The sequence below is a fragment of the Patiria miniata genome, unplaced genomic scaffold (assembly GCF_015706575.1).
Source record: "Patiria miniata isolate m_02_andy unplaced genomic scaffold, ASM1570657v1 HiC_scaffold_9, whole genome shotgun sequence".
Classification (NCBI taxonomy): domain Eukaryota; kingdom Metazoa; phylum Echinodermata; class Asteroidea; order Valvatida; family Asterinidae; genus Patiria; species Patiria miniata.
The window spans coordinates 25,481,181-25,507,666 of NW_024037076.1; the positions used below are offsets into that span (position 1 = coordinate 25,481,181).

Here is a 26,486-nt window from a genome sequence, read left to right on the forward strand (position 1 = left end):
GTGAGTATGACAAGTACATTGGCCACTTACATGGGCATCGCCAGGATTTTTTCCAGGGGGGGGGGACCCATTTTCTCCCCGAAATCCCTGTACTCAGTTTTCCAGCATATTCTTGATTTATCATTTTTTTCGAGGGTGGGCAGGGACATTTGCCGCCCACCCCCGAACCTATTAAATTAACAGCAGTATGACTTCAAGCCTTTTTTCCCTCCGATTTGTTTTCTTTCTTTTTTTCTGGGTTGTTGTTGTTGTTGTTTGCTTGTTGTTGTTTTTAGACAATATTAAAAAAGAACCTGACTTTTTCCCCGGGCATCTCCCACGCACGGCCACCGAAACTTTCCACGAGGTGTACATTTGTGCTTCAAAAGAGGGCGCTGTTAATGTTGTGCAGCGTGAAAAAAATCGCTCGTGCGATATCAAAACATCAGAAAAATGGCGGACATTGAACAGGTAAGGATTTTAGGGGAGTAGATTTTGGCGGCAAAAAAGGGATAAAAGGGCTACAGTACCCCTGATTGCTGGACAGCCAAACTACCTAATTACTGTTTACATGAATGTGGACTTCTAGAACATAAAACAGATGGTTTTGTCGCTGTTTGCAGTTGCGCATGTTGCACTATTTTAATCTTCAAAACACTATTCCCATGCCTTTTCAAATGTTTCATGAGCGTGTCTTGTGTACTCAGTGTAGCATGGCTTGTCATGCACTGATGCAGTTAATTTTAATCAGATTCAGGATGGCTGCCACTCCGAGTGCCAACTTTTTTTTTTAAATGGCCGTCACTTGCATACAGGAAATGATATGTGATTTGTATGGGGTAGATGCAACAGATAAAGAGGTCAAAATAATGTCGCTTTTTTTTAAATTGATAATTTTTCAAAAAAAGGAAAAGGGAGGCGGCCTCCAAAAAGGAAGCGGGCGGGGACACTTAACATGTTTTTTTTGCAGTTGCCCTTACCAGTCTAGTCGGAAAAAATGTTGCGACCTGATGCCACTTCCGCGATCGATTGTATGGAGAGTCAAGAACATTTTCTAAGTATTTTCTAACAAAGTTGGAAATATTTTTCAGTCCCAGATTCATGTCTTATCATCATTTTTTTGCAATGAATGACCTTCATTGAGATGATATATGAAGAAAAAATGGCGTCAGGTTGCAACATTTTTTCCGTCTAGGCTTTTACAGCCTCATTTTGATATCACTTGACTTCCCTCACATGTACACAATGTTGAAGAAAATTCTCTTTTAAAAATCGAATTCATTCATCAAACTTGTTTTTCTGTACTAATTGTCCCAGTCTGATGACCACACTGTGTGGCTCACAATACGGACGAAGTCCAGTATTTGAGTCACATTTATGGGGCTAATCCAACCAGTTCACTTTGGTAGCTCGAGTGCCGTAATGATAGCAGCACTTACCCCTAGAACTATGGGTATTACATGTAATACCCATAGGTAGGCATATCAACGCGAACATGCTGTATACTCTACGAATAATATACAATCAACCTGGAAAAATAGTGGAAGTGAGTTTTGGAGTGACCGCAGTATATTTGTACCCCAAGACTATTCCCAGTACTTCTTGACATACTCGCGTTCATTTCGCTATCAAGTATAAGGGTTGAATCGATTGTGATGGTTGCGAAAAAATGTTGAAAAACAGTCCCATTTCCGTACCGAAGCTACAGTTTGAGTTTTGACGTTTTAATGTGCACGCAAAGCATTGTTGGCGTGATATCACATGAATGTTGCCGTCGGCATGTTTTTGTTTTTTTTTACTGCACAGTGTTTTGATTTTGTTCGACGTGGCATGCTTCAAAGCTTAAGTGCACATGGTAAAAATGAGTCCCTTGTTTTGTTTTTCCTCCCCGTCTTTTAACAGATATCACAGCTTGAAGTGCTGTGCAAGCAGCTGTACGAGACCACAGACGCCGAGCAGCGGGCTCAGGCGGAGAAAGCCTTGGTCAGCTTCACCAACTCACCGGACTGTCTGAGCAAGTGTCAACTTCTGCTAGAGAGAAGCAGCGTAAGCAGAAACTGTCATTGTTCTGTATCGGGGGTTGGCTAAGAACAGAAATATGCTAAGCACAAATGCTTGCTTAGCAGAAACCAGTCTGGTTCCCTGACCAGACAATTCCCTGACGCCCTGACGTCTACGTCTACATATAGGTCAGGTAGCCGCCACGGCTAAAAATAAAAGTGATGGCCTCTTTTTCAAAGCTCGGCTTGGTTTCCAGTTTGAGTTTATCATTAAAAGCTTTTAATGTTCCAATTAAGATTAAAAAAATCACTTGCGTCATAGGCTTATATCATACAGTTTGATATTTCTTTAAGAAAATATTGATTGACGTTGAGCTGAAATCTTCAAAATTCTTCAAAACTTACACATTTTGAGATTGAGCCAAACTTGAAATTAACCCCAATGTGGTGTTGATCCCAACTTGAGATTGAATCTTAACTTGACATCGAACCGAACAAGATCAGAACAAACTTTGAGAGCACCAACGTCGAATTTAACCCAACTGAGAATTACACCCAACTTCGAATCAAACCCAACTTCGAATCAAACCCAACTTCGAATCAAACCCCACATAAGAGTTAGCAAAACTTGGAATTCAACCCAATTTCAGCTTTGTCAGACCGACCTTTGTATTTCCTGTTCCTTTTATGATAAAATAAACTTGTTGGTTGACTTGGTTTGTAAATTTATATGTAACAAAAAGTAAACAAATCTTTTATTTTAATTTCTAGTCAGCTTATGCCCAACTCCTCGCTGCCACAACACTCACCAAACTCATTTGCCGGCCGTCGACAGTCCTTCCGCTTGAACAAAGAATAGACATCAGTAAGTGATTCATTTATTTTTGATCAGAAATGTGGTAGACTGTTCTTCGTTTCTGTCTGCTTCAAGTGGGTCACATGCAACGGGGGATGAACAATTACAAAGTTCTAACTAATGTCACAGATCATTTGATGAGCTTGTGTCTTGTCATGGACTGTGTGACTTGACTTGAACTGGAGGACTTGTGAAGACTTGTGAGGACTTGAGAGACTTGGGAGGACTTGTAGTGACTTGGGGGGACTTTTGAGGACTTGGGGGATTTGTGAGGATTTGGGGGACTTGTGAGGACTGGGGGGGGGACTTGTGAGGACTTGGAGGGGGGACTTGTGAGGACTTCTGGGACTTGTAAGGACTTGTGGGGACTTGTGTGGACTTGTGAGGACTTTGGGGACTTGTGAGGACTTGTGGGGACTTGTGTGGACTTGTGAGGACTTTGGGGACTTGTGAGGACTTGTGGGGACTTGTGAGGATTTGAGGGGGACTTGTGAGGACGTGTGGGGACTTGGGGAACCTGTGGGGACTTGTGGGGACTTGTGGGGACTTGTGAGGACTTTGGGGACTTTGGGGACTTGTGAGGACCTGTTAGGACTTGTGATGACTTGTGTAAGGACTTGTGATGAATTCCACTACTTCATTGACTCAAGTGTCCACCCCTTCTAGTCAGCAGTCAGGTGGTTTATGGGGACTTATATTTTCTGTGGGGCTATAAGAATCTATCTGCCAAGTTTGGTGTTTTGGACCAGTCGGTCACGATCTTGTCAAAAATTGGATCTCTTTCTCTCTTGAATGTTTTTCGTGTGCATGGGTTCTGCAAACGTGATGCATGTACATGTGTGTTTTCCTCAAAACCCGTTTTATTCATGTTTAAAATCTGCCCAATTATTTTTTACCTGATTTTTGAATGCGTAAACCTGCACTTTGGATGCCCGTCAATGTACTTTATCAACATGGAATATTTAGCTAGTTCGTAATTTATTAAAGTGTGAAGAAATATGCTTTTTAAATTTCTTAGCATTACCAAAACTACATGTATGGTTTTCAAATGGGATGTCACATACAAAACTAGCTTACAGTATGTTACAGATTAATTAATTCAATTTATCATGTGCACATGAACGTGACTTACTTACCCAGAAACATCATAACCGGGCCGAGTTGACCTAATAAAGCCACACTGAATAAGCTGGTACACATGTTTTTTTTGTGGATAATTTTGAGCAACCTACAGTGCACACGTCAATGTACCTAGTGTTTTTGTCCCGTTATTTGTTTTGCATGGCATATGCACTCCACATGTACAAAATGAAAACCAGTAAAATAAACATTAACAATCTGGTGATGAAGATTGGGCATAATTAGTTAGTGATCAATTTTATATGGGCTTTCATGCTTTCAGTACAAATTTATATTTAGCAATTATGATTAATCGAATGAAATTAGACAGCCTAACGTTTCGATCATAGTAAAATCTTTGTCAAAGACAAAACGGCAGATCTTTTGGAACACGAAATCGTAATTTTAGTAATTTTGACGGAAAGATTTCCATATACGAAGTTCACTCAACACCCTGTGTACAAACCCTATGAGATTGGACTGAAAAATTCTAAGTGTTTTCTAAGAAAATGCTTGTATTTTCTCACTGCTCAAATTGACTTTGATGACATGAAATTGCTATCTGGGGGCTTGTTAGTCAATACAGAGGAAAATTAGTGAACTTCGTATATGGAAATTTTTCCATTTTGACTAAGTTCACAAAAATTCTGTAGTGTTAGGATCGATACTTTCAATTTTGTTTGATTTGGTATATATTAGGTCATTGCTGAAAGTTTTATGCCTTAAAAATGCATGTACATAAACTCGACTCTAATATCGAGGCAGTTTGTGTAAATGTGTTAATAGAAATTGCATTGAATAATTATGAACTAGCCTGGAATATTGCAGGTGAAATTTCAAAGTAGCTATAACTGAGAGCTTGTTTCCCTTTAAAAATTGCATCGCACTTCCGCCATTTTGATCCGACGACTCTTTGTTGAATATCAGACGACTATTTACTGTATGCTGAATAAATCCATAAAACAGTCACTGAGTTGTGCTATAAATACACGTACAACTCGTCGCATGTACGACCTGTTTTGTGAAATGAATCGCAGGACCCGTGGCAGCTGCGACGCATCGTAGGGATATGCGTCGCAGCACTGTGATGCATCGTAAGTTACGATGAGTTTCATGAAATCGGGTGCAGGTACAATGTATGACTTTTGCGTGGTTAGGATATTTAATTCTAAATTATCCCTGCTAGTTGTTAAAAAAAAAATTTCCCCTGCTTTCAAATGAATATGTAAATGGTTTGTTTAACATTTGTACCATTATATTCATCACCTGTCGGAAGCATTTATTATATTAATCACCAGCAACATTTTATCGGCGAGATGTCAAGTGCTCTTGGCACGATGCCAGAAATGCAGGCGCGAATTGCCAAAAATACCAGTATATTTTATACTACGACAACTTCTTTTATCAAAACAAATGGGATTCTACATGTGTATTGTTCAGTATTTCCAGGTGAGGTCACGTAATACACACACGCACACGTGTGTATCATACATGCAGTACCTTTGTTGACATTACATACATAGTCCACATGTACTGTAGATTGTTATACCTCTGTCTTGAATACTGTATTTTCATTGTCCTTGAACGATCACGTCTTTAGTTTATAAAAAGTCGTAGCACACTCCCTGTGTACGTGATATCCCACAGGGAGTGTGCTATGACTTTTTGTGTACGGTACGTACGCGTTTCACACGTAAAACACAGCGAACTTGCAGACTATCAGTCGAGCACGCGACATGCATGTGAGTTGCCGTTAGATTGTCATAATTGTTGTGTTTAGTGTTTACTGCTAAAATCCAAGACACAGGTATAACAAAACAATTGTGAATGGTACTAATGAACAGTTTTCCCTGTCCTTATCCAACTTCTGGACTTAGAGTACACTTTGTTTGGCAAGGTTTTGTTTTTGTGTACTTGTACTCATTCATCTGGGATTCAAAAGAGCAAAATGATGTTTGAAAAACCTTGAAACATCAGTTATCCCATGAGTGTGAGTGGAACACGGAATAATGCAGTGCATTGATGTCTTGTCGAGTGGCACATGGGACACAGCGCGCTACATTTTTCGTGTTCCACGAGCGCAAGCGGAATAACACCCTTTTTGCTGGGATGCATCCTCAATCCTCCAAATCTTCCAACATTTGCACTTATGTTCAAATAAAGAATAACCACTGCCTCTATCCTTCAAAATCCTCCAACACCCCTGCCTGTCAATCAAAACGCATGCAGCCTCAATCCTCCAAAATTTCTTACGTTGCACATTGGGTTGCTTAAGCTCAGGCATGTGTAAATTTAGGCCTAGATAATACTTTAATCATACGGACTGCTTCTGAAAATCACCCGCACTGCCTCAACTATTAACAGTGATTGCCGGAGGATTTTGCAGGATTGAGGTAGTGGTCACCCCTCCAAGGACCACATGTATATCATGTACATTCAAGAAATAACAGAGGATTTTGTGGGATTGAGGCTATATGCAATTTTTAGGCAGTTTTGAGGCAGTTGGAGGATTTTGCAGGATTGAGGTTGCATCTTTGCAAAAAGGTTTAGGGGGTTAGGGTAAAGTAAAATAAACCTTGGCACCTCAGGATTGCTTGTAAGTGCAGTGTTACATTGTTGTTGTATTTTCTTGTTTTTGTATTTCATTTTTTGCTGTCAGAATTGTAAGATTTATCATCAGATTATTTATTTGTTTAAGAATGAAACCCATATAAATGCACCTTTGCAGACTTCTGGTAACTTATCATAATGAAATTTTGCGATTTGATGACTTTTATTCATCTTGGCAGAAAACTACGTGTTGAACTACCTAGCTAGTCGGCCCAAGCTGCCAACGTTTGTCACGCAAGCGCTCATCCATGTAAGTTGATGCCAATTCAATCCCATGCAAGGCTTTTAAACACAGAATTCGAATTTCAGAATAGGCCAAAAGAAAATCTGGCAAAATACACATAGTAGGTCATCAGAGGCTATTTATGTACCGGTGTGTAGTAGTCATGGTAGTGAACGTAAAGGAAACAAAAGTAATGACGCGTGAAAGAAAATCCACTAAAATTTTTATTAATTCTCTTTCAAAGTAAAGTCTGGTTGTATCTGTCACCACAGTGGTTTTTTGCCGTTGTCAAGAATAGTGATATCTGTTACATTTCCAAAGTCTGAGAAATAAACAGAACTTGCTTTCTCGCTTGAAGATTGTGTTGATTCAAAAACCTAATTTAAAGGTTGGATAACTTAAAATCTTAATTTTTTTTCTTCATGAAATTGAAAAATGCTGTTACCAGACTATGTATCATTGGAAATACTTTGTAATGTCTTTTATTTTCTTAGTTATAAATATTTTTGTTTTAACATAAAACAAGTATTGAAATGAAAGCCTCAATTTTTGTTTGATGCTAATTAACTTTTTTTTTTGGTCTTTTGATTGAAGTAAAAAAGAAAGGAAATTTTTAGTATTCAAACATACTGATATAGTTTCTCAAAATCATTGTAATAAATAAGTTGGTGTGCACTGAGAAGGCACCAGACTATATTTACAATTAGCCTCACTTTGAACGGTGAAGACATGTTCAGGAAAAACCAACATGGCGGTAAGATGATACTGGTCTGGTAACACTTGTCCTTTTGATTCCTGTAGTTGCAGTCGCGTATCACCAAGCTGGGATGGTTTGACAGTGAGAAAGATAACTGGGTGTTCCGGAATATCATTGATGATGTTTCCAAATTTTTACAGGTATTTATTTACTTAAACAAAAATGTTCGGTACAACTGAAAAGATTTTTGAACATCGAAACCATCAAATTTTTATTATATTCATTCATAGGTCACCAAATTAAAACGTTAAAAAAATGCACCAAACAGTCAAATTGCAAAATATTTTTTGAAAATCAAGCTGCCAAAGGTTTATTTTTTTTTTTGACATTCCAATTGTAAAGCATCGTGTGTCCATATAGGTGACCATTTTTTTTTAATTCCTGAAAATACCGAAACAGCCAAATTGCAGGAAATGTTTGAAAATCAAAACTGTCAAATTTGTCAGAAATTTATTTACATTTCAATATTATATTCCAAGGTTACAAAAAATGAAAAATCTAGTTTCTTAACAAATGAGTAATGATTCTTGTCATAAGTTTAAAGAGAACAATGTTCCTGATAAAATGGATAAGCCCAAACTGCCCATATGCCAAAAGTTTTTGAAAATCAAAAGTGCTGTATAATTTGTCAGACTTTTGTTTACATTTCAATATTATATTCCAAAGTTATAAAAATCTAATTTCTTACAATGAGTAATGATTAATGTCGTAAATAAAGAGCACTGTTCTTGTATGTTTGTCATTTTATCTTGGAGTTGAAATTGAAATTTGTCATTTTTTTTTTTGATGTAATTTCCAGGGATCTGTGGACCATTTTGTCATTGGCGTTCAGCTGATGGCACAACTAGTCAATGAAATGAACCAGGTTCGTACAAATGTACGTTACATTGCAAACAGGTCTTAAAACTCTAACCGATTGAAAATTAACAAGTTTTTATCCATGGGAAACTAGTTTTAAAATATAAGTGATTCACAAAACTGAAAAGACTGTAACATGAAAGATGTACAAAAATTGTAAAAATGTGGACATTTTGGATGTTGAAATATTTGGTAATAAATTATTTCATCTAATGAAAATCTGCCCCACTCCAAATGATTCTTAAGTCTGCTTACAAGCCATATCTCTTTTTGCTAAGCATTTTGTAAAGTATGTTAAGACTACATAATCGTGCTTGGGCAGAGTGTTTAATTATATCATTCATCTTTGCAGCCCGACACTGTTAGACCATTGACTAAGCACAGGAAGATTGCGTCTTCATTCCGCGACTCTGTTCTCTTTGAGATTTTCAACTTGGCCTGCAATCTCCTAAAGCAGGTGAGTTGGTAAATTTTGCGGCTGGGCTTGGCTGGGTTGGGCTAGGGTGGGTTAAGGTAGGCTGAACTGGGCTGGGATGAGATGGACTGGGAAGTCGCTAGGGTGGGTTTTGCTGGGCATAACTGGATTCGGCTGGGCTGGGCCTGGTTGGGCTAGGATGGGCTGGGTTGAGATGGACTGGGAAGTCACTAGGGTGGGTTTTGCTGGACATAACTGGATTGGGCTAGACTGGGCGTTGTTGGGCTAGGATGGGCTGGGATGAGATGGACTGGGAAGTCGCTAGGGTGGGTTTTGCTGGACATAACTGGATTGGGCTAGACTGGGCGTGGTTGGGCTAGGATGGGCTGGGATGAGATGGACTGGGAAGTCCCTAGGGTGGGTTTTGCTGGGCATAACTGGATTCGACTGGGCTGGTTGGGCTAGGGTGGGCTGGGATGAGATGGACTGGAAAGTCCCTAGGGTGGGTTTTGCTGGGCATGACTGGGCTGGGCTGGTTGTGCTGGGCTGGGCTGGTCAGCTTGGGCTGGGCTAGGGTACAGGTGGGTTAGGTTCCAACAGAAAATAAAATGAAATGTAAATTGATGCTGCAGGTCTCTACTTTCTTAAACCTGAAAACTTGATAACCTGTTTGTATGGTTTGAAGTATCTAAGGGATTAAAGGAATTTGAAACTTTCGTCCAATTTTTTTTATCCAGGCCTCAAAGGAAGGTGTAAACTTCAACGATGAAAACAAACACGCGCTCATGACACAGCTGTTGCGGTTGACCCACAATTGCTTGACCTTTGACTTCATCGGTACCTCGACAGACGAGTCGACTGACGACAACTGCACTGTGCAGATACCTACAGGGTGGAGATCAGGTGAGATCGAAAGTCAGCGGCTAGGTCTATGACTTGCCATAATGGTGTGTCTTTCAAGCCGTAGCCACGAGCACCCCAACACGGCTTTGGCTTTCCTGGTATCCATCATTTACTAAAGGATGGTATGCATAGCATGCAGGAACCAGGGAAATGCTTCCACCTTACAGGGAATTTGAAACCATGGTCTCCCTTCCAGTGTCAGCTTCATCTCTGACATCGGAATCCTTTTAGAAGCCTTAAAAGTCTGCACCAAATAGACATGCTCTAAAATTTGGTCTCATATTGTAAGCTCCCATATTATTAGCTGTGGATAGTAGCTCTGCAAGTACTTGAGTCTCTCCGTTAGTCCGTAGGTTAGTTAGTTAGTAAGCGCCTGTGCATTATAACTCGCCTTACGTGCCAGCGGCCCGACCACGTTGTAGCCGCGTCCTTAGCAATTCAGCATACCAGCTGCGAGTAAGGATGATTAGCCTCCCAAATTATTATTATTTAACCAGCACCTGCTTGAGACCCTGTGTCAGTTTTATCGCCCTCCCTTTATCGCCCTCAAGGGAGGGCAGACAGACTTGCGTTATCGAGGTCAAGTTTGCATTGTGACGTTCAACAAATGGCAAATCCTTTATTCCAATGCAAGTGCAAGAGCGCCATCTGTCTCACACAGACTAGGTAGAAGGTACACATGTACAAACACAAACTCATTGGCCCGTAGCTTCCGAGATCATTTCGAGCTTGTTTTAAGATATTCGAGCCACAGCTGAAAACCGAAGCCAGAGTTTCGATAATGCCCTGTGTTCTTTTGGTTTGTGTGTGGTGCCCTCTATTGATCATGCGCGTATTGTATGGCTAAAAAAGTGTGCAAATATCCTTGTCTATCACTCATTATGTTACTGTATTCTCCATTTTTTTGTATGCAGCATTCCTAGATTTCAGCACGGTCAATCTCTTCTTTGATCTGTACAAGTCTCTCCCCCCAACTCTTTCACCCCTGGTGAGTAAAGCGATACTTCAAGAGAAGACCAGCGACGAAACTTTTCCCATTTTAATCAGAGTTCTGACTTTTTAAAATTTCCTTCAAAACTTGCATAATTCCAATGAATTTTCTCCCCTCATAATATGATTGTTATTAAATTTAAATGAATTTCTTGAAAACTGCATGTCTTTATTGGGAGAAACTTCTAGTCTCTTTTACCAGTCGTTAGTACACAATGTTTATGGTAGAAACGCATCAATTGGAATATTTTATGGCTGGAAATAAGTTCAAGTGTTAACCTATGAAAATTGTACCAGAGCTTATGTATCCGAGATTCCGGGCTGTTGTTCATGGAGATCGACCGCTCGAGACCCCTGGCCTATTTTGCTATTTCCAGATTTTTTTCCAAAGGCCAGCTTCATCTCAAGACAAAGGCGAAAGATATGACCTGTTCGAAACAAACGACAAAGGTTTAACTTCTGTACATCATAAAAAATAACAATATTTGAAGTAAGGTAGGATTTGAAAAATGTACAATTAGAAAACAGCATGACAACTTGAGCAATTGTAAAACAACAATTTTGTCAAGTCAACAAATAGTCTAAGAAGTTTTAGAAGCATCATTTCATTTGTGCATCTGTTTAAGTGAGTACAATTTGGGGTTTTTGTCTTTCAGGCACTGACGTGTTTAGTTCAAATTGCTTCAGTGCGTCGCTCGTTATTCAACAATGCAGAGAGGGCCAAGTTTTTGTCGCATCTGGTCAACGGTGTCCGAGGGATACTAGAAAGCCCACAGGTAAGTATTTTAGGGGGGGAGGGTTGTTGGGTACTTGAAATTTTGTTGAAATGACTCTTGCGAATCAATATTTGTGGCGTTTAGCTGTATATCAGAAGTTGGCTGCTATATTGTGCCTTTTTTGAAAAATTGAAATTTTCGGCAAAAATAATCCTGTCCCGAAGTGGTTAAAAATTTAGAATTCCTGGAGTAGAAATCTTTGTTGTAAAATAAACAGAGCAGTGAAAGTTTTGAATGTTTGCAAAACTTCAACATGGCAGTGTACAATTTAAGACAGGCCACCACTCCTGAGACCCTGTGGAGAACACTGCTTGTGAACTTCTCTCCATTTTTTTAATAACTTCTTCAACAGAGTCTGTCGGGTGCAAACAATTACCACGAGTTCTGCCGGCTTCTGGCCAGACTCAAGTCCAACTATCAGCTAGGGGAACTGGTGAAAGTGGAAAACTACTCAGAGGTCATCGCACTCATCGCAAAGTTCACAATCGAAAGTTTACAGGTGAGCGATGGTAAACGGTAGAAAACTACAATTTTTTTTTCCGGTCATCTTCAACCTTCTGAAAAAAAAGCTTTTATTTTGGGTTGTGTTCTGCACAAGAAGAACTCCCTGCCAGTAGACTGGTTTCTGGTCCCTACAGTATCGATTCTGATGGTTAGGCAGGAACCAGTCTATCCTGCAGGACCAGTGTATCCTACGAGAACTGAATTGTTGTTGGGCCACAAATATTTTGAAATCTGTAAAAGTAATTATTTGATGTCAATAGTGCGGCTTGATTTTTTTTGTTCATCAAATGGCTAATTTGTCTTTTGTATATGTACAATTCCCCAACATTCCTAGCTTAGAAAACCAACATTTAAGAGAAGAAATGGTCAAGGTAAAAGGGGGACGAACCTGTGTTCACAGGAACGGAGTGCCCATCTCTCTTTCATTAGCGATTGGGCCAGACTCATATGCTGCTGTGGGGGGATCGCCACACCTCCTCCACAGCGAGTCTGTTACCTTCCCAGCATTGAATAATGCCGGTACCCATTTAACACCTGGGTTGAGACGAGTAATTGAGGTAAAGCGCCTTACTCAAGGGCACAACACGCATGGCCACGGCGGGGCTCGAACCCACAATCTCATGATCATGAATCCTGTGCTCTACCGCTAGACCACAGGTGTCCACAAGAGAAGACACTAAATAATCTGTTTTATTTCTAAAGGAGTTAAAGTTCCTTGTGTTGCTTCTAAAATGTGTTCCTGACAAAACTCCTCATTGTTCCACCCTGAAAAGGTATGGCAGTTTGCCCCCAACAGTATCCACTACCTCTTGACGCTGTGGCAGCGCATGGTGGCCTCGGTGCCCTACGTCAAGGCCACAGAGCCCCACCTCTTGGAGGTCTACACGCCGGAGGTGACCAAGGCCTACATCACGTCCAGGCTGGAGTCCGTCAGCGCTATCCTGAGGGACGGGGTGGAGGATCCGCTGGAGGATAAAGGGATGGTCCAGCAGCAGTTGGATCAGGTGAGTCCCCAACCCTTTAAAATCCATCTGCATGTTTTGTTGGAATCTGTTGGAGTAAAAACCCTAGCCACACCAAACCCTTCAAAATCCATCTGCATGTTTTGTTGGAATCTGTTGGAGTAAAAACCCTAACCACCCCAACCCTTCAAAATCCATCTGCATGTTTTGTTGGAATCTGTTGGAGTAAAAACCCTAGCTATCCTAACCCTTCAAAATCCATCTGCATGTTTTGTTGGAATCTGTAGGAGTAAAAACCCTAGCCACCCCAACCCTTTAAAATCCATCTGCATGTTTTGTTGGAATCTGTTGGAGTAAAAACCTTAGCCTCACCAACCCTTCAAAATCCATCTGCATGTTTTGTTGGAATCTGTTGGAGTAAAAACCCTAACCACCCCAACCCTTCAAAATCCATCTGCACGTTTTGTTGGAATCTGTTGGAGTAAAAACCCTAACCACCCAAACCCTTCAAAATCAAACTGCATGTTTTGTTGGAATCTGTTGGATTGAGTACTGCACTGGTAAACGGATTATGCTTTACAATGGGTCAGGCGTACCACCATAATCAGAGTCCAACAGTTTGGGTGTTGAGTTTACCATATGGTGTTGGATTTTGCCTGAGTGAGGAAGGTTCCTAGTAAATCACTCAAGTGGGTAAGGGTTAAAGAGGTATTCCGAGTGCTATTTTTGAGTTTCATCACATAGAAATAAATGCGTTTTCTAAATTGCTTTTTTTTTCTAGCAATACAAAGGTTATTCACTTTTGATTGAGACATCAACCGAAAAAAACATGGCCCACCTTTTAGTCATTGAATTATTACTTCACTAAACTCATTATTTGCAGCCCGACAATGATTCCATTCTTGTGGGGTAGGCTGGTTCCCGCCCAACAATCAGTATCGATAATGTATGGACGGGGAGCCAGTCTGCTGGAACGGCAGATCTGTTTGTGACCAAAATAAAAACAAATATCAGAGGATTACAGATGCACACCCCCCCCCCCCCAAATAAGATTTTTTTTTGCTTGGAATAAAACATACAAGTTGTAAAGTTATTTTTAAAGAGGAAAACAAATTGAAATTGCTGATAAGATAATGAGGAAAGCGACTAGCTGGATAGTTTGCATGGTGGAGCACTTTGCGCATATTTCTGTAGGTCACATGTTTGAATGTCATTGGGGTTTTCATTTTTGTTGTTGCTTAGATTTATTTTGTGGTATTCTGTTTATATCTTTGTCAGTTGTCAACAATTGGTCGCTGCGAGTACGAGAAGACCTGCACGCTGCTCTTTCAACTGTTTGACACGTCGGCCCAGAAGTACCAGGAGCTGATACGGACCAACACAACAGGGTTTGAATTAGCCACGCAAGAAGGTAAGACTCTGATTTCACATAGTTTGGAATATTGGCTGCCCGACTGATATTCCGTTCTCCCAGGGTAGGCTGGTTCCAGCCTCACAATCAGTATTGATAATGTAAGGACTGGGAGCCAGTCTGCTGGCAAACTGTGTCTGTTTGTGCTCAAAACCAAAACGTCTTTTTTTACAGAGAGTTCCAGTCCTCCAAAAAAGGAGTGTTTTGTGGGAAGAAAACATACCAGTTGAAAATTCTTCAGAAAAAAAAAGAAGCGAATTAGTTGAAGAGTACGGGGTACGCAACTTGAAATTATACTTTGTATTTCGGTCATTGGAGAACTATATACCATGCTTGTATAAAAATTGTGTTGGGGAAAGAAAATGAAAAAGGTTATAAGAATGTGTCAGTTCGATATTTTAACTGCGCATGTGCACAATGATATGCGTCACGGGTCTTTCGAGATAATTGAATGCTCATTGAAGGCGCATGAATGCGCAGGGAGATGGGTGCACGACGCTCGGCCGTTAATTACGTGCAGAATGGGCGTTTGCTTAACATCGCATAACATTACGTCAGCCATTTTATCCCAAATGGCCTTTGAACTGGACAACTTCATCGAAATACAGAACTGGCTTGTTGTGCATGCTTCATCTTGTTTCGTCCTCTTGCCACAGGTCGGTTGACATGGTTGGTGCTGATAATTGGTGCGCAGATCGGCGGCAGGGTGTCCTTTACTAGCGCTGAGGAACACGATGCACTGGATGGCCAGCTAGTCTGCAGGTAAATTGGGGGTGTGGAGTGGGGGTCAGGAAGGGGGAGGGCAAATCTCTTTATAAGGGGTTGAGGAATGTTAACCCTGGTAGCGTTCCACCCTTGGGTTTTCATGCTTCACTGAAATTTTTAAAGCAAAGAGAATTTCTTAGGGTAGTAAAAACTACATGTAATGTGTGGTGCTTATATAGCGTTTTCCTCCAAAGGTAGGTTCAAAGCGCTTCACTATTATTACCCCTGTTCATCAGGTTGAGAGACCACTTTTCTGCAGGTGGAGAGAAGCAATTGTAGTAAAGTGTCTTGCCCAAGAACACAATCTCCATGCTCCCAGTCTGGGTTCGAATTTGAACCATGGAACATAGGTCAAACACTGTTATCACGGGACCATGTTAGTAATGAATGTCGCAGTGGAAGTTTAATTGTTGACATGATGAAATTCGGTTCCCTTTTCAGTTTCATATCAACCAACATTGAAACCTAAAAAAAACCAGGTTTTTGTTGCCATCTTTCAGCTGGGGATAGGGTATGGGGGTGGGGAAATCTCAGAAATGTAGTGACTGATTTTTGTGAAATTTGGTAAGCAAGTAGAACTGGAAATTCGATCCATGTGATAGTGCTGGACAAGATTCAAACCCAGGTCAAAGCAGTGGAAGAAAAAGTATGTCAACACCATCCACTAAAGTTCTTCAGATTCTAATAGTTCATGGGAAGATTAAATTGGAAACTATGAATAACTTGGTGTGATGATCACAGTTTTCTTTCCCTTGTGATTGTCTGTGCAGAGTATTACAGTTGATGAACCTGACGGACGCCAAGCTGCCTCAGGGAGGTTGTGAGAAGCTAGACCTGGCCATGCTCAGCTTCTTTGAGCATTTCACCAAGATCTACCTGGGCAATCAGGTCCAAAAATCATCCAAGGTAAAAGCCCTGCCTTTCTCTGTTGTCAGAATTTCCTTTATTAATCAGTCAAAAATGGACAGAAATTTTCTTTTGGTTATATTTTGAAGAAAAAAAAGGAAAGGAAAATGATCAAAAACAAATACTTCTCTACAATTCACCCTTGTTCAGTGCAGACCTAAAAGTTGTAATGACTTTTTTCTTCTTGCAAAGATTTTTTTTGTCTATTTGGGATTGAAAGGAAGATGTCGGAATTATTATTTTTTTAAACCTTTTTTTTACAAATTTCTTTTTTCATTTTCCCAACAGTTGTACAGAACGTTATCACAGGTTCTAGGTCTTCAGGACGAATCAACAGTGCTTAGTGTATTCATTGGAAAAATGTAAGTATCTTTAAAAAAAAATATTGGCCAAGTCTGTATTGGAAATTTTTTTATTAGTCCCAGAGATGTGTCATGGCAAAAATGCAAAACTGAAGTTCGTTAACATTTGATTAGGACATGAACCTCCCCCCTCAAAAGAAAAAAAAAATTCTGAGAGTTGTCTATTTGTGCTAGAGTCATGACCAGAGTGATTTTTTTTATAGTAGTAAAAAACAATTATCAAAATAACATATTATTTGGAATAATTAAAAAAAAGTTTGTTTTTTTTATTAAAAAAAATTGCATAAATAGGCTGAGTAAAGTGGATGTTTGTGAAAATGATTTGGATTTGCAATAGTCACATCCACTAATGAAATTGTAGGATCAAGTCATGAATATGTATGAGGTGTTCTAATGATGTTTTTCCATTGGTGCACACAGCATAACCATCCTAGCATGCATAGTCATCAATGAAATTGTAAGATAAACTCATGAATATGTATGATGTACTGATAAATGTTTTCTTTGGATCACACAGCATAACCATCCTAAAATACATGGTCATTAATTAAATTGTAGGATAAGCTCATGAATATGTATGGTGTACTGATAAATGTTTTCTCATTGGATCACACAGCATAACCATCCTAACATGCATTAGTCACCAATGAAATTGTACGATAAGCTCATGAATATGTATGGTGTACTGATCGATGTTTTTCATTGGCTCACACAGCATAACCAACCTGAAATACTGGGGTCAGAGCGAGCCAATCATTGCCAAGACCCTGAAGTTCCTGAGCGAACTCTCCGTCGGCTACAGCAGTGTACGCAAACTGGTGAAGCTGGACGCTGTGCAATTTATGCTGAGCAACCACACGGTAAGCTTACAGTTGTTGGAACCTTGGAAAATGAATAATTACCTGGAAACGTACCCGCCTAACGATGATAAAACCTTTCTCAAAGTGAAGATGGGACTGGTACCAAATACCTTGTGAAATTATTCCGCCTAAAATGGTATCGTTCGGAAGAAAACAATCATTGATGGTGAGTTAAGAAAGTGTGCCCGCGGGCACAGTTTTGGCAATGGAATCTAGTTTAAGACCCCAAAAATTATTTGTGTGTTTTCTGTTTTCTCAAAATGTATAGTACTTAGGCCAAAAGAAAAAATAAGTCGGTCTCTGGTCAGCGCGCGCTTCGATTTTAATCATGCGCGTCGATCTTTTTTTTTCCAAAATGTTCCGCGGTAGCTCCAACAGCGCCCTCTATTTCCGCACCTCCTCAATTTTTTTCACCAAAGAGCACCAAGGAATGGGAAATTGCACCAAGGCAAATGATCGAAAGCACCAAGGCAAATTATGGAGGACACCAATGTACATGAGGACACCAAAAAAGCAAAATAGACCCACCTTGTCTGTACAATCCAAGCTTGAAAAAAAAAAAAAAAAACAACAAAAACAAAAAAAAACCGCGTGGCCGCGTCAATTCCGGAACTTTGGTCTGACCAGAGACCGAATTTTTTTTTTGGGGGCCTTATATGGCAATTTTACTTCGTCTTCTTTTTCCATTTTTATACTTGGATGTATGTTGTGTTTTGATTTATGTAACAGGATTTTGATGTAATATTAGTGTTTTAATCCAAATGTGTTGCCAATGGAATATGATCATCCGTATTTATAAGATGCGGATAATAAAGAATCATTATCATTATCATTATCATTTTGTTGCTGCAAACCCAAAAAGGTTGCCCAAAAGCAACTGAAATTATGTACCTAAAAGTCGTAGTTGCAAGCCATTAGCACCAGTGCCACATTGTATTTATTCACCAATGAATCCATTACTCCAAATCTAGAATCTCTAGTCACTGGAAAACTAATATAATAGGCAAAGTTGGCCTGTCAGAACTGAAATCTGTTTGGGTGAATTATAAAGTTGATTTCAATATAGCCCGGTTTTGGGCCCAACCCCTAACACCACCCAGAAATAGACGTCAACGTATCATACTCAATTTCCAAAGTTGAATTCAGCTACACATATTCAGCACATGATTTTTAAAACAAAATTCGCCCTCCCCTTCCCCCTTTTCATTCCCTTCATATTCATATTTCAAACCCTTCAGAGTGATCACTTTCCATTCCTGGGCGTCAACGGCACGTTCTCTGTTGGCGACATGCGCTGCCGGACGACGTTCTACACCGCCCTCGGTCGGCTGCTCATGGTCGACCTTGGCGAGGACGAAGACCGGTTTGAAACGTTCATGATGCCCATCACCTCGGCGTTTGAGTTTGTGGGCGCGCAGCTGGCAAACGCTAACGACGGGGCTGTTTGGAATGAGGCCGAGACAAAGGTACGAAAAATCATTCAATTATTTTTTTTTAAATGTATGTGAATCTTCAAATTCCTTCTTCATTGCTTATTTTGAATCTTCAATTTTTTTTGATTGAATAACAACCCTCCTATCCATATTCTAGCTCACAAATTGAATATCACGCTATTATCTTTTTAAAATTCATCAAGTGACCGCTTTTAATAGTTGGGATTCCAATATCTACACAGAGCAGGCTTGACTGGCTGTGACTGTTTATGTCACTTGATACAGCAATGCTTCGACTGTAAGTGATTGATAAGCCAGCTGTGCCTACCAGTCACCAGTTTTTGTCTGTTGATGGAATTTGACTAGTCACAGTGCTTACAAGAAATGTGACCCGACTGTTGGTGACTAGCCGGTGTACAAAGGCATGGCAGGGGAAGTGGACTGAATGTTTTGACTGTCTGTGACTGTTCAGACTGCAGGAGTGTTAATTTATTGATGCTTTTTGCAAAGCTCAGTGGACGAGCAGTTTAGCCGTCTGCACTAGTAAGCAGACGATTATGGGTTCAAGTCCACCTTGGCAAGATTGTGAATATTTTCTGACAGCACAATGTTTACAAATGAAACGGTGCTTGTAACATTTCTTCTGAAAAGTGCAAAAACCAAATGTTTGTCTTTGCTTTGATAGCTCTGTTTCGTTTTGCTTTAATTCACAGAGGACGTTAATCGGTTTAGCCCGAGATCTCCGAGGTATTGCGTTCGCCTTCAACAACAAGCCCAGCTTCCTCATGCTGTTTGAATGGATGTATCCTCTGAGAAAAAAAATAATCTTAAGATAGCTTTAAGTCCTTCAAAATCACTGGGTTGTTTTAAATCTACGCTGAGGATTTTCATAATTCTCTGTAATAACTGTTTCATCTTTTTATTGCAACAAACTTGTAAACTGAACCAGCCAAACTAGTAGAGTACTAATTAAAATGCCAAATATAGAAATAAACGGTTTTTAATTATAATGTGGGGCTAATACAGGGCTTTGTACCAAAGACTCAAAGCACTTCACAATTATTACCCCTGTTCATCAGGCCATGAGACCAGTTTTTGCAGCAGCTCGATATCAATGCAATCTGGTCTCTACCCTCACAGGTGCCCATTTGTACTCCTGGGTGGAGAGATGCAATTGCAGTAAACTGTCCTTCCCAAGAACACCAGCACCATGTTCATGTCAGAGTTCAAACCCACGTACAGTTGCACATGATTTGGATGCAATAACCATATGACCATGGCACTCCAGTTGTAGTAAAAAATTAGTTGACTTTTCTCCTTAGCCCGTGTTCCTCTCCGGTTAGATACCCATCCTACACCCCTATTCTCCAGCGTGCCATTGAGTTGTGGTACCATGAACCCATCGTGACCACGCCTATCCTGAAACTCATGATGGAGCTCGTGCAGGACCGATCTGAGCGGTTGCACTTCCACGTGTCCTCGCCCAACGGAATTCTTCTCTTCCGAGAGATCAGCAAGATGTTTGTGGCCTATGGTAAGTCCCGGTTTGAATTTTTGTATTTACACTGACTCCCCTGGATCCTTCCAAATCCACAGGTGATTAAAATAAAAAATAGTACAGATGCATTCTGCGTGTTATTGTCGAGTTTCACCCCGAAATATAGATTTGTTTTTTCAATTTTTCAAAGCTTTTTCCCTAGCAATATAAAAGTTATTCACTTTTGAATGAGACATCAAACGAAGAAATCTACCAACATGTAGTCATGAAATAATTTCAATAATTCGTATCTCGCAGGGCGGGTTCATTTTTGTACAAAATGAAAGCTCTTTTTCAGAGGGTTGTATACGCCAAAAGTAGTTTTTCATAAAAACAAAACATACAAATTGAAAATTGTTAAGAGGGGAAAAAATGTATATTTGTGTAGAGCACGGGCCACACATCTTTAAGTTAAGAAGTTTACTTTAACCAAAAATTTTTCTTGCTTATGCTTGTCTTCTGTACAGGATCAAGGATGTTAACGTTAGGAGCCGACATTCCAAAGGACCAAGTTTACCCCATGAAATATCCTTTTTTTTTCAACAAAACTCAGAAACATGTTTTTGGTAGAAAACATGCATCATAATGTGACAAATGACACATCTTGTGGATTGTTTCCAAATGTAGGATACTGTACTATCAGGTCGCATCAAACCAAGATTGCTTTGAAACCTTCAAGTTATATTCAAACAGAATTTTGGTAGTGTGCATGATTGTGTAATGCCAAGTTTTCCTAGAGAAAAACTTGATTACCAGCCAAATTATCATGTATATTGCCTTATAACTGGTTCTCAGCTGATTGTTATTTTTTCCAAAATATTTCTGCTGTAAGTAGGCCAGTGAAATTGGGCCAAGTTCCATGGCTTTATTTACCATACATAAATGCGCATGTATGTATGCTTACCCTAAGCAACAACTCTGTGCTGCTTGGTTCACATGGAAAATTCTGGGCACAAGTGAAGAAGTGCATGATTAATACACACTTTTGGTATCCAGAAAAATTTCACCTATCCTTGTATGTATGTGAATTGAAAAAGCATACGTGGTAAGGTGTTCCAATTTCATTTTTAGCACTGCGACTCTGCGTTTAGGCCAACGTATTCGATCAGGATACTTGATATGGGCACAAATTTCAAACCTGACAAAACTCTCTTTTTGTTTTTGAGCCCTCTTTCCTTGACCTTTGACCTCCAAGCTGAAGGGCGTGTCCATCTGTTTTGGCATGTTGAAGGCGGTCCTGTCGGGCAGCTACGTCAACTTTGGCGTGTTCCAGCTCTACGGCGATACCTCGCTTGAGGAGGTCCTTCAGATGTTTGTCAAGTTACTGCTGTCCATACCCCTCAGCGATTTACTGGTAAGTTTTGAAGGCTTGCTCTTTTACCAATATCATTTTGACCTTTGATAAAAAAAACCACACTTTTTTTCCCCCTATTTTTGGCGCCTACAGCTCTCTGGAAAAAACCCCACATGTGCACAAATAGATCTGCCTGGCAAGTAGACTGGTTCCTGGTCCGTACATTATCCATTCCGATAGGGGGTGGGAACCAGTCTACCATGACAGAACTGAACTACTGTCAGGCTGGAAATCATTACAAATATCGTCGTGTCCGTGCAACAAGGTCGTATCTCCTAAAATGGGCCGTACGTGAAACGCGAGTTTCAGAATGTCAAAAGGTAGTATTTCACTTTACCTGGATGTATACACAAAGTCGAGATACAACCTTTCTGCACAGAGCGTATTCGCGCGAGATACAACTTTGTTGCAGGATGGAGTTATGACCTTGTTGCACTGACGCGACGATATGTAAAGTAATCTTTTCCTTAATAAACATGGGCCATCTTTTTCAGTTGATGTCTTATTTAAAAGGGACCAACTCTTGTATTTTTGTTTTGAAATTCATAGAAATAAAATAATTTTGTGCCCAATTTTTTTATTAATAATGATGTTATTTTATTTTATTAAAAATTTTAATTTTTGCCCCCAACCCGGTAGGATTATCCCAAGTTGAGCCTGAACTACTACAGCTTACTGGAGAGTCTCGCCAAGGACCACATGGCCTTCCTGAGCGGTCTGGAACCCCAAGTATTTCTGCACATTCTCTCCTCGATATCGGAGGGCCTGACTGCCTTAGGTAGGTGGGAAATAAAATAATGTGGCTGTGTCTGAACCATATTTTTGTGTGGCTGTGGCTAAAGTTTTCCATTAGGCATGCTACAGAGAATAGCCGTAGCCGTAGCCGTAGCCACGTTTTTTGGGGCTCAGGGCCCATTTTCATGGCTCTGCTTAGCTTTAGCAAAGTGTAGCAGAAATTCTGTGCCCCTGTCTATTGTCTGGTCCATTGTTTTTGTGTTGTCTTGTCTGTTTGTTGTCTGTTTTTGAGTATTCCAGAAAATGGCTTTTGCTGATGTACTGATTTATTTGTTAGGTTTTTGCTCAATTTGTTGTACATGTATTTGTATGTTTCTATGTTGCATATTGAAAGAAAGAAAAAAAAAAAAAAAAAAAAAAAAATTCTGTGCATATTTCACGGGTAAGCATGGAATTTTGGCTTGTGTGTTTGCGTACATCCTGTAACTAAGGATTCTGTGCATACAGGATTTAGCACAAGCTTTTTGCTAGTAGTGTTAGCATGGAATGGTGACCGTAAGCGCGGAATTCTGTGGTTAGCAGAGTCTTGAAATTGGGCCCCTGGGTTTTGTGGATCTACTGAGCAGAAATGCTGATAAGCAAATTTATGTGTTTCTGCTAAGCAGGAATCCAACCAGACTTAATGCAAAACATCAGGACAGCTTAAAAGCTGACGTTTTTATTTGTGCTTAAATTGAATGAGTCGCAGAGGAAACTTAAAGTATGTTACTGGCATGCTAGAGAGATAACATGGAGGAAAATGGCGTTTGTTTTTTTCATCTCATTCGCAGACACGGTGGTTTGCACGGGATGCTGCGCTACGCTAGACTCCATCGTAACCTACCTCTTCAAGAGAATATCCAAGTCGGCCGGGAAGAAGGCGAAAAAGGAAAACGACAACTTCCCTTCCATCATGGTGGTGCCGCCGGCGATACTACAACAGGCAAGTTGCAGCCGTTTTTATTGAGTATAGAGCCTTTGCATTGGGGCCATCATTGAGGTGCGTGCTTTTGTTGCACAAGCCTACGTATGAGTACAAGTCTTGTGCATACATTGTTACTGAATTACAATTATATAAAACACACCTCAAATAATGCTGCTGAATGCACTGAGTCTATGTTCTTAAAGCCCCAACTTCAACTTGTGTGCCTGAATTTATACATCATGGAAACAGCCCCCTCAGTTGTCTGCAAATAGGAAGGGCATTTCAAATAGAAAAAAAACAGTTAAAGGTAATATACAACATTTGCAAACATTAAAAAAAAAAAAGGGACCAAATTATTATGAAATAGCTTACTTGACTGTAGGTGAATGACAGTCTCAAGCATCCTGTGAAATCATGGCACCTGGTGTGCTGTCATTGTCAAGAAAAGTGGAATTTTTGTATCAATTTCCAATGATGGTCGGCCGACCGTTGGGAAAAAATGACTTTTTTAAGATACTGCCCCCAATTTACCAAATTTAGTTCGTCTGCATTTTGTTTGCAATCGGTTACACATCCGTGAATGGGTGCAAGCCAGCTAGTCTAGTTTCCTGACCTAACAATTCCTTGACGTCTATAAATGGCTCGGTTCCACCTAAAGTAGGGTCAGGGAACCAGACTACAAGAACAGGATTTTTGTTCTTGGTTTTCCAGCATCCATGAACACAAAACTTTAAACAGATCAGTGTAACCATATTCGCTACAAAATACTAACCCCTAAATCCATCCATTTCTGAAAATTACAGCAAAAGCAAATGTTGTATTTTACCGTTAAGACCAAAAATTATCTCATTTTCGTATAAGTCAGAGGAATGGATGTAAGCACCCAAAAATATTTGCTGTAAAATTCATTTTCAGACCTCTTACAATATTTTGTCTTCTGTTTGTAATTTTCAGATGTTGTCGACCGTGTTGAATATCATCATGTTTGAAGATTGTCGCAACCAGTGGTCCATGTCAAGACCATTACTTGGGCTGGTTCTCCTCAACGAAGACGTGAGTACAAAACTGAATATTTGTTTTTAGTTGGGGAATGAAACTCATGACCAAATTGAGAAAAAAAAAGAAAAGAGATGTTGTTATTTTCTTTGCGAACGTTTTTTTCTCCTTCTTGAAATGGGTGTAAATATCCGACTTTGAATGCATTCCCGAACTTTCCCAGATCCATTGAAATACGTCTCGAAATGTTGAAGGATTTTGCTATTTTACATGGGCTTGATGCATGACGGGAGTGTGGCCTAGTGGTTAGGGTTCGTGACTCACGATCAGATGGTCATTGGTCCGAATCCAGCTGCTGGCCATATGCTGTGTCCTTGGGCAAGCCACTTCACCCCAACTTGCCTCTCTCCACCCAGGAGTATAAATGGGTACCGGCATTAGCTGGGGAGTAACCTGCGATGGACTAGTATCCCGTCCAGGGGGAGTAGAAATATTCTCAGTCGTTTCATGCTACTGAAACCAGTTAATGCCAGCCTGATTGGTCATATTGGCTCGTGACAGACTTCTATTAATACTTCTGATGCCCTTTAGTAAAAGTATAAAAAAGTTCCATTGGTTTCCTACATAGTGGTTGATTTTTGAGTATTCAGAAAATTTCCTTGCAACAATACCTACAGAGAAAGGGTTAAAACAGTGTAATTGAATCTTTAAAAAAAAAATCATTGGTTTGTCCAACTGCAGTACTTCACTGAGTTACGAGAGAGCATCATAAGCTCCCAGCCGGTTGAAAAACAAGAGGACATGCGAATGTGCTTCAAGAACCTCATGGACGGCATCGAGGCAAACCTCAGATCCAAGAACAGAGACAGGTAGGAACATTAACAAATAATATTAATAATAATAATAATAGTAAAAAATATAGTGCTTTATACCAACATCTCAAAACCTTCACAATTATTGCCCCTGTTCTTCAGGCCATGAGACCAGTTTTCTGCAGCAGCTGGAGATCAGCGCAATCTGGTTTCTTACCCTCACAGGTACCCATTTATACTCCTGGGTGGAGAAAGGCAATTGTAGTAAAGTTTCTTGCCTAAGAACACAAGCAACACGTACTCCAATGGGATTCGAACCCACGTACAAAAAGTTGTACATGCATTGGACACTGTAACCATTGGACAAAGTTGCTCCACAAAATTACCAAATTTACATTAAAATTTTTTTTCAGTATTTGTTCCTGGTTTCTGCCGAGTCTACTTTTCTGTCGATTACAAGCGATCAGAATCAAACCAGAAGTCAAGACATCTCCTGGCATTTTTGAAATAAGACACTAAGCTTAAGCTGAAGTTGATGTTGATGTTTTTGCTCTTTGTTTAGTCCACCAATCATATCCTGTGTTGGTCTTCTTTTTCAATCACCTCAGATTTACCCAGAACTTGTCGGTGTTCCGTCGCGACGTCAACGATTCCCTCAAGACCACGAACAACTCCTCCGTAGTGTCTTCACTAAGCAGCACGGACATGATGAGCTAGCCCTGGCGCTGTCATCTTGAGCCTTCGTGTAATATATAAAACTGTACAAAATTTGAACTTCTTACTTTTTGGAGGAGCAAGGGGACCAATTTTGTGGAACTGCTAAGTACAGAAATCTTCTCGGCACAGAAGCCAGCTTAGCATTGCAATCAGGGCCCAATTTCATGACGCTACTAAGCACACGATTTTCTGCTAACAGAAACTCTGCTATTTCATGGAGACCGTAAGCAGTAAGCAAAACAGTAAGCAGAGCCCAGAGGGGAAAAGTGCTTAAATCAGTGACGTAACAATATAAATCTCCACGCGCGCACAACCGTTAGCACATACAGTCGTGAGTTTCTATACACCCGAGGACAATGCTTTGTGTTTCCCTTTGTCCCTGTAATATAACACTCTCCCATAGACTAAGCACATAACGGTACGATCGAGGAGCGTTTTAAAAAAAAGACCCAACGCTCGAGGACTGAAAGGATCTTTTGTTCTCCCTTTGTGTGTCTGTCCTCTATCATAAAGCCATAAATGTACATGAAATAAGGTTAAAGATTAGCACAAATTTCTGCTATATGGCTTGTTTACACTAGACAAAATTGTGGGGGTGGCCCGGGGTGATGCTGGGGTGAAAATAAGCCATGATTCACACTTGAAATTTTAACCCTCAAGCCACCCCGAGATTGCTCTTTTC

General features: G+C 40.2%; 1 protein-coding gene across 2 annotated transcripts; it reads left to right on the forward strand.

Annotated features, from left to right (window-relative positions):
• Positions 1-346: 346 nt before the first annotated feature.
• LOC119720379 (exportin-7-like) lies at positions 347-25,891 on the forward strand. 2 transcript variants are annotated; one of them, XM_038190038.1, is made up of 27 exons: positions 347-450; positions 1,882-2,025; positions 2,751-2,844; positions 6,744-6,814; positions 7,589-7,684; positions 8,344-8,421; positions 8,755-8,859; positions 9,555-9,720; positions 10,635-10,708; positions 11,367-11,486; positions 11,839-11,985; positions 12,764-12,994; positions 14,231-14,363; positions 15,020-15,125; positions 15,899-16,034; positions 16,323-16,396; positions 17,112-17,256; positions 18,495-18,722; positions 19,403-19,491; positions 20,033-20,223; positions 20,694-20,751; positions 21,421-21,580; positions 22,220-22,358; positions 23,146-23,297; positions 24,234-24,332; positions 25,017-25,144; positions 25,696-25,891. In XM_038190038.1, exons 1-27 carry the CDS (start codon positions 433-435, stop codon positions 25,802-25,804), a joined length of 3,291 nt encoding a protein of 1,096 aa, XP_038045966.1. In that variant the 5' UTR covers positions 347-432; the 3' UTR covers positions 25,805-25,891. The 2 variants fall into 2 exon arrangements, with proteins under 2 accessions (XP_038045966.1, XP_038045967.1); XM_038190039.1 differs by having other exon boundaries at positions 8,344-8,409.
• The last annotated feature ends 595 nt before the right edge of the window (positions 25,892-26,486 follow it).

What these genes read in the sequence shown, in the direction of transcription:
- LOC119720379 (XM_038190038.1), top strand. An exon ending in TCACGCAAGCGCTCATCCAT is followed by an intron (nt 6,815 to 7,588) that starts GTAAGTTGATGC and finishes TGATTCCTGTAG; the next exon opens with TTGCAGTCGCGTATCACCAA. An exon ending in CCCCAACTCTTTCACCCCTG is followed by an intron (nt 10,709 to 11,366) that starts GTGAGTAAAGCG and finishes TTTGTCTTTCAG; the next exon opens with GCACTGACGTGTTTAGTTCA.